Source organism: Symphalangus syndactylus, chromosome 14 (assembly GCF_028878055.3).
Source record: "Symphalangus syndactylus isolate Jambi chromosome 14, NHGRI_mSymSyn1-v2.1_pri, whole genome shotgun sequence".
Taxonomy (NCBI): domain Eukaryota; kingdom Metazoa; phylum Chordata; class Mammalia; order Primates; family Hylobatidae; genus Symphalangus; species Symphalangus syndactylus.
In genome coordinates, this window is record NC_072436.2 from 10,349,234 (window position 1) to 10,361,467 (window position 12,234).

The 12,234-nt window shown below is 45.8% G+C and overlaps 2 protein-coding genes across 26 annotated transcripts in view; both read left to right on the plus strand.

Moving 5' to 3' along the window:
• The window catches only part of ACOX1 (acyl-CoA oxidase 1), a 38,131-nt gene extending 28,728 nt beyond the window's left edge, over nucleotides 1-9,403 (plus strand). For 3 of the 4 annotated variants that reach the window (XM_055242140.2, XM_063617145.1, XM_063617146.1), the window contains 5 exons: nucleotides 744-923; nucleotides 1,041-1,146; nucleotides 1,282-1,425; nucleotides 2,171-2,377; nucleotides 3,837-9,403. In XM_055242140.2, coding sequence (XP_055098115.1) covers nucleotides 744-923; nucleotides 1,041-1,146; nucleotides 1,282-1,425; nucleotides 2,171-2,377; nucleotides 3,837-3,884 — 685 coding nt within the window. In that variant the 3' untranslated portion in view covers nucleotides 3,885-9,403. The remainder of the gene's footprint in view (nucleotides 1-743; nucleotides 924-1,040; nucleotides 1,147-1,281; nucleotides 1,426-2,170; nucleotides 2,378-3,836) is intronic. The other variant, XM_055242139.2, reaches the window with a different exon arrangement.
• Nucleotides 9,404-9,768: 365 nt separating this feature from the next.
• The window catches only part of FBF1 (Fas binding factor 1), a 31,473-nt gene continuing 29,007 nt past the window's right edge, over nucleotides 9,769-12,234 (plus strand). For 2 of the 22 annotated variants that reach the window (XM_063617117.1, XM_063617121.1), the window contains exons 1-2: nucleotides 9,828-10,075; nucleotides 11,010-11,074. The gene's annotated coding sequence lies outside the window, so the exon portion shown is untranslated. Of the gene's footprint in view, nucleotides 11,075-12,234 lie in introns of all 22 variants that reach the window. The other 20 variants (XM_063617123.1, XM_063617124.1, XM_063617119.1 and 17 more) reach the window with 16 other exon arrangements.

The window sequence follows — 12,234 nt, forward strand, 5'->3', positions numbered from 1 at the left end:
CCTGACTCACGGTTTTTATTTCGTGGTGAGGCTAGAGAACATGAAGCACCTGTTACATAGCTTGAAGTTGTATCAAGGGTAGAGTTACTGGACTGGGCACAGTGGCTCATGACTGTAATCTCAGCACTTTGGGAGGCTGAGGCAGGCAGATCACGCTGTAAGGAGTTCAAGACCAGCTTGACCAACATGGTGAAACCCTGTCTCTACTAAAAAATACAAAAAAATTAGCCAGGCATGGTGGCACATGCCTGTAATCCCGGCCTATTTGGGAGGCTGAGGCAGAAGAATCGCTTGAACCTGGGAAGTGCAGGTTGCAGTGAGCCAAGATTGCGCTATTGCACTCCATCCTGGGCAACAAGAGCGAAAACTCCATCAAAAAAAAAAAAGGCCAGGTGTGGTGGCTCACTCCTGTAATCCCAGCACTTTGAGAGGCCAAGCCGGGTGGATCACTTGAGGTCAGGAGTTAGAGACCAGCCTGGCCAACATGGTAAAACCCTGTCTCTACTAAAAAAACAAAATATTAAAAATTAGCCAGGCATGGTGACAGGTGCCTGTAGTCCCAGCTGCTTGGGAGGCTGAGGCAGGAGAATCATTCAGTTGAACCCAAGAGGAGGAGGTTGCAGTGAGCTGAGATCTGGCCATTGCACTCCATCCAGCCTAGGCAACAAGAACGAAACTCCATCTTAAAAAAAAAAAAAAAAAAAAGTAGAGTTACTAAAAGCATGTTTACTGGTGATTTTTAGGTTCTTGATGAAAAGTTATGACCAGGTGCACTCAGGAAAGTTGGTGTGTGGCATGGTGTCCTATTTGAATGACCTGCCCAGTCAACGCATCCAGCCACAGCAGGTAGCAGTCTGGCCAACCATGGTGGATATCAACAGCCCTGAAAGCCTAACCGAAGCATATAAACTCCGTGCAGCCAGGTGAGCTCTCCCTCAAGAGCTAGAATACGCAGCAGTGGAGCTGGGGCCCTGACAGATGACAAGAAGGCATGAGTACTGTTGGTCATTTCCTCAAACCTCCAATCTATGTCTTAACAGATTAGTAGAAATTGCTGCAAAAAACCTTCAAAAAGAAGTAATTCACAGAAAAAGCAAGGAGGTAGCGTGGAACCTAACTTCTGTTGACCTTGTTCGAGCAAGTGAGGTCAGTGGTAGTTCTCTCTTTTTCGCCTTCCCTGCCCCCAGCATCCCGCATTTTCTGGTGCAGAAACCCTACTCACTGTGTATTGAATCTTTTCCCAGGGTTCTCAAACTCTGCTGTTTTCTTTTTTAATCTTAGGCACATTGCCACTATGTGGTAGTTAAGCTCTTTTCAGAAAAACTCCTCAAAACTCAAGATAAAGCCATTCAAGCTGTCTTAAGGAATTTATGTCTGCTGTATTCTTTGTATGGAATCAGTCAGAATGCGGGGGATTTCCTTCAGGTCAGTATTTTCTAAGTCTTTTTTGTTGTTGTTTTAAGAAAAATAATTGTTGGCTGGGCACGGTGGCTCACGCCTGTAATCCCAGCACTTTGGGAGCCCAAGGCAGGTACGGCGATCACTTGAGGTCAGGAGTTCAAGACCAGCCTGGCCTGGTGAAACCCTGTCTCTACTAAAAATACAAAAATTAGCCGGGTGCAGTGGTGCACGCCTGTAATCCTAGCTACTAGGGAGGCTGAGGCACGAGAATCATTTGAACCCTGGAGGCAGAGGTTGCAGTGAGCCAAGATGGCACCACTGCACTCCAGCCTAGGCAACAGAGCAAGACTCTGTCTCAAAAAAAAAAAAAAAAGGAAAAATAGCCAGGCACAGTGGCTCATGCCTGTAATCCCAGCACTTTGGCCAAGGCGGGTGGATCACCTGAGGTCGGGAGTTCGAGACCAGCCTGACCAACATGGAGAAACCCCATCTCTACTAAAAATACAAAATTAGCCAGGCGTGCTGGCACATGCCTGTAATCCCAGCTATTTGGGAGGCTGAGAGAGGAGAATCGCTTGAACCCGGGAGGCGAAGATTGCGGTGAGCCAAGATCACGCCATTGCACTGCAGCCTGGGCAACAAGAGTGAAACTCAGTCTCAAAAAAAAAAAAAAAAGAAAGAATTGTCTGCTTTATAGCTGTATATGTATATAATTATGTCTATCTATATACATATATATGTTATATTTACTTATTTTGGTCTCTTTTAGGGGAGCATAATGACAGAGTCTCAGATTACGCAAGTAAACCAGCGTGTAAAGGAGTTACTCACTCTGATTCGCTCAGATGCTGTTGCTTTGGTTGATGCATTTGATTTTCAGGATGTGACACTTGGCTCTGTGCTTGGCCGCTATGATGGAAATGTGTATGAAAACTTGTTTGAGTGGGCTAAGAACTCCCCACTGAACAAAGCAGAGGTAAAAATCCAGTGTCTTTGCACCTTTTTTTAAAGTCTTCACTTAAATATTGAAGCAGGAAAGGCCTCTGGAAGGGGATTTATCTGTGAAAACTCTGAAAGTACCATGGCCACTTCTGACAGTCACTTTATTTGAGGAACAGGTTCAGAAGGGAACTGGGTTGTTCCCACAGTAACCAGGGTCTTAATCAATTTCAATTTTTGATAACCAATTGAACATTTAAAAATATATACAGGCTGGGCTCATTGGCTCATACCTGTAATCCCAGCACTGTGGGAGGCCGAGTGGGCGGATCACCTGAGGTCAGGAGTTCGAGACTAGCCTGGCTAAAATGGTGAAACCCAGTCTCTACTAAAAATACAAAAAAACAGCTGGGCGGTAGTGGTACACGGCTGTCGGGAATTCTCCTGCCTCAGCTTGAACCCAGGAGAACCCAGGAGGCAGAGGTTGCAGTGAGCCATCTTCATGCCATTGCACTCCAGCCTGGGCTACAAGAGCAAAACTCCGTCTCAAAAAAAAAAAAAAAAAAAAAAAAAGGTATACCCACACACACAAATAGAATAAAATATACAAAAAGAGAATTCCGTAGTGCTCTTTGGTACACCCTTTGTCTAGCAGCAATGACTATCAACTCGTGGCCAGTTGTGTTTCATCTGAACCTTCATCCCCCTCCTCCTGGGGACTATTTTGAAATAAATCTAAGACATCAGGGCCAGGCTCAGTGATGCACACCTGTAATCCCAGCACTCTGGGAGGCCGAGGCAGGTGGATCACCTGAGGTCGGGAGTTTGAGACCAGCCTGACCAGCATGGAGAAACCTTGTTTCTACTAAAAATACAAAATTAGCTGGGCGTGGTGGCGCATGCCTGTAATCCCAGCTACTCAGGAGGCTGAGGCAGGAGAATTGCTTGAACCTGGGAGGCGGAGGTTGCAGTGAGCCAAGAACATGCCATTGCACTCCAGCCTGGGCAACAAGAGCAAGGCTCCGTTTCAAAAAAAAAAAAAAAAAAAAAAAAAAAACTAAGACATCAGATAATTTTATCCATAAATAATTCAATGCATAGCTCTAAAAGATGAGAACTCTTTAGAAACAACCACAGGCTGGGCACAGTGGCTCACGCCTGTAATCCTAGCACTTTGGGAGGCTGAGGTGGGTGGATCACTTGAATTGAGGAGTTCTAGACCAGCCTGGCCAACATGGTAAACCCCCATCTCTACAACAACAACAAAAAAAAACAAATAGCAGCCAGGTGTCATGGCACACACCTGTAGTTCTAGCGACTCGGGAGGCTGAGGTGGGAAGATCGCTGGAGTCTGGGAGGCAGAGGCTGTAGTGAGCCTAGATTGTGCCACTGCACTCCAGCCTGGGCAGCAGAGCAGGACTCAGTCTCAAAAAAAAGTATACTATTTAACATGGTAAACTCTTTAGTAGTAGTTCTTCTCTCTCCTTTCCCCACAGGTCCACGAATCTTACAAGCACCTGAAGTCACTGCAGTCCAAGCTCTGAAGTGTCACAAGGACAAGTTTAATCTGCTCCAGAAAGCGCCTGTGTGCAACTCATATCTGTGTGGAATCTTTTTCGAATTCAAATAGCTATAGATCAAATGATAAATTGACCCCTTTTTATAAATGGAGGGAAAGAAAATGAACAGATTTCAGAGATTAAATGAAAAAAAAGCAGATGTTTTAAGGGGAATTAACACTGAAAGAGACCTGTTAAACCATTCAGAAAAAGCTTAAGAAATGCGATATGACTTCCTTTTGTAATGCTGCTGATCCCAGTAGACTATGACTTTTGATAATTAGCAGAATTTAACTACTAAGTAGTTGATTATTTTCACATTTTAATTGCTAATCACTGGCTATATAAGTGTTTTTAAGCAAAGGTATTTTTGAAGTGGTGTAGAACCCTTCCAAGCTTTCCTGCTCGGTGTTCTACCACTTACCCTGGGGCCTGGCTTAAAAGCAGGATTGAAGAAAAGGGACTGGGGGAAGGACAACTTACTGGAAAACTTGATGCGAATGAGTTTCTGCTTGGCACAGTCTCTGCCTGCTTGCTCTCCTTTGCTGATGGATTGCGTTTATCAAACTATTCATGCTAGCATTTTTCCAACGAGGGAACTTATTCCGCACGGGCCTACTGTAGGACCATTGTCTCGTGTGATTAGGAATTTTCCATTTGAAGGATCGCTAAATTGTCACAGTAGTAGGAAGTATAGGGAGAGCTCTCAGCTGTGGCACTGTTGTAACTTTGGAGTGCAGAGTGTAACTCTGGGACAATCAGATTTCACATATTCTGTCGTCTTGGCATAAGCCATTAAAAGCTTGGAGGTTACTGTATTTGGCATTAAAAAAAATGTCACTTAGGTCACCTCACTCCCAGACGTAGCACAGAAAAACCCTTTGACACGAACCATGTGTTCTGTTTTTTGGTTCAGAAAATATAATCATTGAAACTGTGAGTTTTTTTTGTTTGTTTGTTTGTTTTTTTTTTTTTTTGAGACGGAGTCTTGCTCTGTCGCCCGGGCTGGAGTGCAGTGGCGCAATCTCGGCTCACTGCAAGCTCCGCCTCCCAGGTTCACGCCATTCTCCTGCCTCAGCCTCTCTGAGTAGCTGGGACTACAGGCGCCCGCCACCACGCCCGGCTAATTTTTTTTTTGTATTTTTAGTAGAGACGAGGTTTCACCATGGTCTCAATCTCCTGACCTCGTGAGCCACCGCGCCTGGCCTTTTTTTTTTTTTTAACAACTGGGAAAAAACAAAAACAAAAAGCTATAGTTAGAAAAATGGAAGTTCCATAGGTTGTATTTCTTACTATATGTATGGCTTTGTTTTCAGTCTATTTCTAGGAGCTTTCTCTGAATCGCTAATTGTCCTTTCAGTTGGAATCTAGTTTACACAATCATTCTATATTTAAAGGTTAAATATATCTTAATTAATTTTTTCTTAATGTAAGTCACTTTGGGTTTTGTTTTTTTTTTAAAATCTACACCATATGCCCCATGAAACCAGCTGTTCTAGAATCAGTCCTGAGAATATGGCTTAATTCCATGGAAACATAATTCCTATCTCGGGACCTGACATAATATCTATCTATCCTGGGGAACTGGTAATATGAGACTTTTAGGTTACAGCAGAAATGCTACATGTTGACAAAAGCCTTAATCTTTCCACTGGGAGAACTAATTGATAATTGTGTTAAGATTGAAGATTAACCCTGTGCTAATCTCACTTGAGTCTATCTTGACAGTAGTTCAGATTCTGGAAAATGATAAACTGACCTGCTAGATGTAGAATTGTTTCAAAATCATCGTTGAAATACCTTGTTCACAGATGACTATCTGGGCAGAATCTGAGGGTGTTTGGAATGACACCCCCCTAATCCAGTTGCATAGATGGGATGTCTTTGCAGGTTTGAGGAGATCATCGACCTGCAGAGCCCCCTTTGACCCAGTACCTCAAGTTTTATTTAAAATCTAAATCTGGGGCCGGGCGCGGTGGCTCATGCTTGTAATCCAAGCACTTTGGGAGTCCAAGGCGGGTGGATCACCTGAGGTCAGGAGTTTGAGACCATCCTGGCCAACATGGTGAAACCCCATCTCTACTGAAAAAAATACAAAAGTTAGCTGGGCATGGTGGTGGTGCGTGCCTGTAGTCCCAGCTACTCGGGAGGCCGAGGCAGGAGAATCACTTGAACCTGGGGGCTAGAAGTTGCAGTGAGCCTAAGATGGTGCCACTACACTCCAGCCTGGGCGGTTGAGCGAGACTCCGTCTCAAAAAAAATAAAATCTAAATCTGACATTTGATGCCATTTTTATAAATATTGGAATGTTCTGTCTTGAACTTTATTCAATATAATCAAGAATAAAGATACAGTAAACCTCACTGATTTGTACTATTAAGAGAGAAAAAATATGCCACACAATTAAACATAGGTTTAAATTATGAAGAAATTTAGAATAGAGGTTTATTAGATTTAGGGAACACTAAGAACAAAAAAGGAAGGAGTGATACCTGCCTGAGTGGACAGCTGTAAATCAGCTGTAATTACTGCAGTTGTAGCAATAGTTGTGAGTGGCTCCAGTCACTTTAGGAGTCCTTGGAAGTACTTGGTACACATTTGTTGGCTGTACCTTAAAGGAAGTGGCAAGTCCAGTTTGTTCTCTCTACCACACTAGACTGCCACTGACAAGTTTGGGTCTGTTGGATTCAAAATTTTGTGAGCCATTTTCACAAATACAAAGATACGTTTTCACCTTGTCTTCTCCAAAATTACTAAGAATTTTATTTTTATCTTTTGAGACAGGGTATCACTCTGTCACCCAGACTGGAGTGCATTGGTGGGATCTTGGCTCACTGTGACCTCAGCCTCCCGGGTTCAAATGGTCCTCCCTCCTCAGTCTCCTGAGTAGCTGGGACCACAGGCATGTGCTGCCACGCCCGGATAATTTGTTCTATTTTTTTTGTAGAGACGGGGTTTTGCCATGTTGCCCAGGCTGGTCTCAGACTCCTGGGCTCAAGCGATCATTTCGCCTCAGCCTCCCAAAGTGCTGAGATTATAGGTGTGAACCACAGCACCTGGCCCAGAGTGAGTAGAATTAATTAGATTTTTGTGTGTGTCTTAGATAATATTGATTTAAGCCTTTTTTTAAAAAAGTACTCTCAACCAAATACAAAATTGAAAATGTGAGGTTTAATAGAAATATGTTGGCTATTTGCAATGGATTCTTCTTGCCCAAGTGTTTGGAGTTCTACTTTATGCTCTGTATTTAAAAATTAGTGACCTCAAAGCAGAGTTGATGACACAGCCTTTGGGGCCCTCATGTTCTTTAGATATTAGTACTAAATATCAGCTTATCTTCAGAACATTACGACATTCACTGTGTTCATATGCTTTCTGAGAAGTCACCACTTGTAATTTCAGGTCACATACACCTGAAGGCATTTTATAGTTCCTAAAGTTAACATGTTAGATCTTTTTTTTCCACCCCATGAGGGTTTCACTCTCACCCAGGCTGGAATGCAGTGGTGTGATTGTAGCACACTTTGGCCACCAACTCTTGGGCTCAAGTGATCCTCCTGCCTTGGCCTCCTCTGAGAAGCTGGGATTACTGGTGCACACCACCACACCTGGCTAATTTTTTAATTTTTTTTATTTTTGGAGATAGGGTATGGCTACGTTGCCTTGGGCCCGTCATGAACTCCTAGCCTCAGGTGATCCTCCTACCTCAGGCCTCCCAAAGGGTTGGGATTACAGGAGTGAGCTACTGTGCTGGGCCAACATGTTACTTTTTTTTTTTTTTGAGACAGAGTCTTGCTCTCGCCCAGGCGGGAATGCAATGGTGCGATCTCGACTTCACTGCAATCTTCACCTCCCGGGTTCGAGCAATTCTCCCACCTCAGCCTCCTGAGTAGCTGGGATTACAGGCACCTGCCATCATGCTCGGCTAATTTTTGTATTTTGAGCAGAGATGGGGTTTCACCATGTTGGCCAGGTGATCGGCACCCCCACTCCCCCCACACCTCCCAAAGTGCTGGGATTACAGGCATAAGCCACAAGCCACCTCGCCCAGCATGTTACATCTTAATTCTTGGATTTTCTTCACTGCAGGGCTTTGGGTGGAGAAATAAAACTCTTCAAATGCATAATCTTGGAGATCCCTGTGAATCAATAATTCTTTAGACAACTGCGGCTCAAAATCCCTCCTCTCTCCCTTTTCCGAGTTATTCCATCTATCTTATTAGAAAGGAAGTGAATTAGGTGTAGGTGGTAACACCTGCACATCTTTTTATACGTGTAGAGGGTATGCCTGGGATATACAGGTTGTCTTCAAGCAGTAGCTGCTACTACAGCTAGAGAGAGGAGGAGTGTCAGGAAATTGACCTGAAGCCAAGAGTCTTGTTGATGTTCTGACTTAGATAAAGGTTTTGATCATTTTCATGAAATAATGCAGGGAAGTCATTTCTGCTGTTTATTTACTACTCCATTCTTGGAGGATTAGAACAAGTCACACTGTAAATGACTAAAATGACTTTTTGTTTTAAAATACTGATGGTGGGGTTTTGCTTTTTTTTTTTTTTTTTTTTGAGATGCTGTCTTGCTCTTTCACCCAGGCTAGAGGGCAGTGGCGAAATCTTGGCTCACTGCAACCTCCGCCTCCCGGGTTCAAGCAATTCTCTGCCTCAGCCTCCTGAGTAGCTGGGATTACGGCGCGTGCCGCCATGCCCGTCTAATTTTTTTTGTATTTTTAGTAGAGACGGGGTTTCACCAAGTTGGTCAGGCTGGTCTTGAACTCCTGACCTCATGATCCACCCACCTCGGCCTCCCAAAGTGCTGGGATTACAGGCGTGAGCCACCGTGCCTGGCCAGTGTTTTGCTTTTAACTGTCCACACTTACTAAATTTTCCAGTACTTCTTCCTATGGTCCATGATAGTAAACACAGAAACATATAAGGAACATTGTTAGAGTTACCAGATGTTAGCTGTTGCATATATGCACATTCCTAGATTCAAGGGTGTTTTTGCCTTAAATTTTTTAAGTGGGTCATTGGTTGTCTTGGGAAGATTATGGAAAATTGGGGATTTTTTAGAATTCTGAACCAAAATATGTCTTGAGTGTTTCTTAGTAAATGTGTGATCTTCCACCTTCCACATTCAGACTGCGAACTACACTTGATAAATGCCTTTTTATTTCCAGTTGTTAAGGATTCAACTAAATGACTGTATGCCTTGGGAGCACATAATTACTTTGCTACCTTTTTCCCCCTTTGCTGTTGTGGCTTGAGTTTGGTTCATACCTGAGAAGATGCATTTAGCATATGTTGTTACCTAGCCCTGGCTTAATGGTGTCCTGTGGGGGTAGGGGTGGGAGGACGAGGGGCACGGGGCCAGAGCATGTGACTGGATCATGGTTGGACAGCTGTGACCTACCAGCGCTGCGGGTAAGCCAAACTACAAACCGTTCTTTCCTCTGTGACATTGAATAAACCTTAATAAAATTCATAATTAGCATATACTAGAAAAAATGTGACTTAATCCTTTTGTGGGGCGACAGTATTAGGTTACATTCTGGCTATACAGCTTTGATTGGATCATTAAACAGGTCAGTCACTTCCCTCAAGCTTTGGGGTGTGGAATAAACACGGGTGAATTTGTGGATTCACCCGTCAACCTCCCAATATCAACACATTTCTCACGCCTCCGCGCCGGCCACGTGTCAGCCCTCAGAAGTGGGCAGGAGGAACTTTTTTAAGCGTCCCGGCAGTTCCCAAGAGGGCCTTTGAGCCTGGCGCCCTCTTCCCGGAGAGGCCTTGGGGCAGCTCCTAGCAACGGGCTCGCCGCCGGCAGAAGCCCCGCCCCGCCAACGGCCGCGCGCGGCTCCCTGTAGTTCCTCACGGAGCTGTAGTTCCTCACGGCGTCCCCGCCTCCTCGGTGCGGGCGGGTGAGCAGACCGCCGACTGCGACTCCCAGGATGCCTCGCGCCCGCCTTTCCGCATGAGGCCGGACGGTTGAGGGTAACGGCAGCGGCTGGAAGCTGGAGGCCAGGCCTGGCCAGGCTGGGCGACCCGAAGGGAGCCAGGGCCGGCGCTGGTCCCATCGTTCGCACCTCCGGGGGCACGGCGCGTAACGGGAGGCTTCAGGGGCTGAGAGCGTTACAGGCTGCGCTCGGGAGCCAGATAGGCCGGGCGCTCAGAAGGGTGACGCATTGAGGGTCGCGGAGTCTCGGGACGGAGGGGCGACTCCGGTTAGGGGTCTTGCTTAGAGGTGGTCTGGGGATCTGTAAAACGCCTGGCATGGAGTCGGCTGAATACATGTGGGGACGGGGTTACTCTGTAGACCTTTGGCCTTGGCAAACACGCCTAGAAAATCCCCATAGTCTGAGAAGCCCCTACAGGATCGATGGGAGATGCCAGAAGTTCCTTGATGTGTTATGGGACACATTTGGACTTGTAGGTCGTGAAGTCGCCATTGCAGAGAAAAAGAAACACAAGGCCGGGCACGGTGGCTCACGCCCGTAATCCCAACACTTTGGGAGGCCAAGGCGTTTGGGACGACCCTGGGCAACATAGGGAGACCCGTCTCTACAAAAAAGTTTTAAAATTTGCCAGACATGGTGGCGTGTGCCTGTGGTCCCAGCTGCTAGGGAGGCTGAGATTGGAGGATTGCCAGAGCCCAAGGAGGTCGAGGCTGCAGTGAGCTGTGAGAGCTGTGATCGTGCCACTGCACTCCAGCCTGGGCAACAGACTGAGACCCTGTCTGGAAAAAAAAAAAGAAAGAAGGCCAGGCGTGGTGGCTCACACCTGTAATCCTAGCACTTTGGGAGGCCGAGGCAGGCAGATCACGAGGTCAGGAGTTCAAGACCAGCCTGGCCAACAGTGAAACCCCATCTCTACTAAAAATACAAAAATTAACCGGGCATGGTGGCACGTGCCTGTATTCCCAGCTACTCGGGAGACTGAGGCAGGAGATTCACTTGAACCCAGGAGGCTGAGGTTGTGGTGAGCCAAGATCGTACCACTGCAGTCCAGCCTGGGCAACAGAGCAAGACTGTCGAAAAAAAGAAAAGAAAACACATGTATTCAGGGTGGGCTCTGTAGGTAAGCCCAGATAACCCTTGTATTCCAATAACAGGACAGGCCAACACCTGGGACATAGAGAGGACCCCTCTGACTCCTTTCTTCCAGGACATCCTGTAGGTGGGTTTTGGTAAAGTGGAGGAGGGGGAGGGAGAGAGCTAATTCCAAGGAAAACTGTTCTCAATGGGTTAGATTTACTGCCTATGTAAAGAAATATTTCCACTGTCAGTGAAAATCGTGTTGCTGGACGTGGTGGCTCACACCTGTAATCCCAGCACTTTGGAAGACCAACGCAGGAGGATTGCTTGAGCCCCAGAGTTCAATACCAACCTGAGTAACACGGTGAAACCCTGTCTCTGAAAAAAAAAAAATTAAAAAAGAAAAAGAATATCAAAGAGTAACCAGAGTTCATACCTGCTTTTTTGCTAAATGCTGCCTAGAAAGTAGTCATGGGTGTTGCCTGGGAAAGGGTTTCAGCCTTGGTGCCAGGTACCCACCTCCTTTCTAAAATGAGTACTTGCCAATTGCCACATCGGCTTTCAGGGTAAGGGATGATGGCCACTGCCCTTTTTTCAAGTAATCTCAAAGCCTCAGAAAGCCCATTAAGTTATCCAGAGCACTTTTTTTTTTTTTTTTTGAGACAGAGTCTCACATGTTGCCCAGGCTGGAGTGCAGTAGGGCGATCTCGGCTATTGCAACCTTCTCCTCCTAGGTTCAGGCTAGTCTCCTGCCTCAGCCTCCTGAGTAGCTGAGATTACAGGCATATGCCACCATGCCCAGCTAATTTTTATATTTTTAGTAGAGACAGCGTTTCACCATGTTGGTCAGGCTGGTCTTGAACTCCTGACCTCAAGTGATCTGCCCACCTCAGCCTCCCAAAGTGCTGGGATAACAGGTGTGAGCCACTGCGCCCAGCCTGAGAGTACTTGCTCTTCTGAAGTGCATCCCCTATAAGGAATTTTTAATTTATGGAAATGGGCTTTATCTCTTGAATGGGCAGTGAGAGAACTTTGATAACCCTTGGATTCATGCTGTTAAACCTGCATCTTTTTTTTTTTTTTTTTTTGAGATGGAGTCTTGCTCTGTTGCCCAGGCTAGAATGCATAGCATGATCTCAGCTCACTGCAACCTCCGTCTAGCGGGTTCAAACGATTCTCCTGCCTCAGCCTGCCGAGTAGCTGGGATTACAGGTGCCTGCCGCCACACCCAGCTAATTTTTTGTATTTTTTAGTAGAGACGGGGTTTTACCATGTTGGCCAAGCCGGTCACGAACTCCTGAC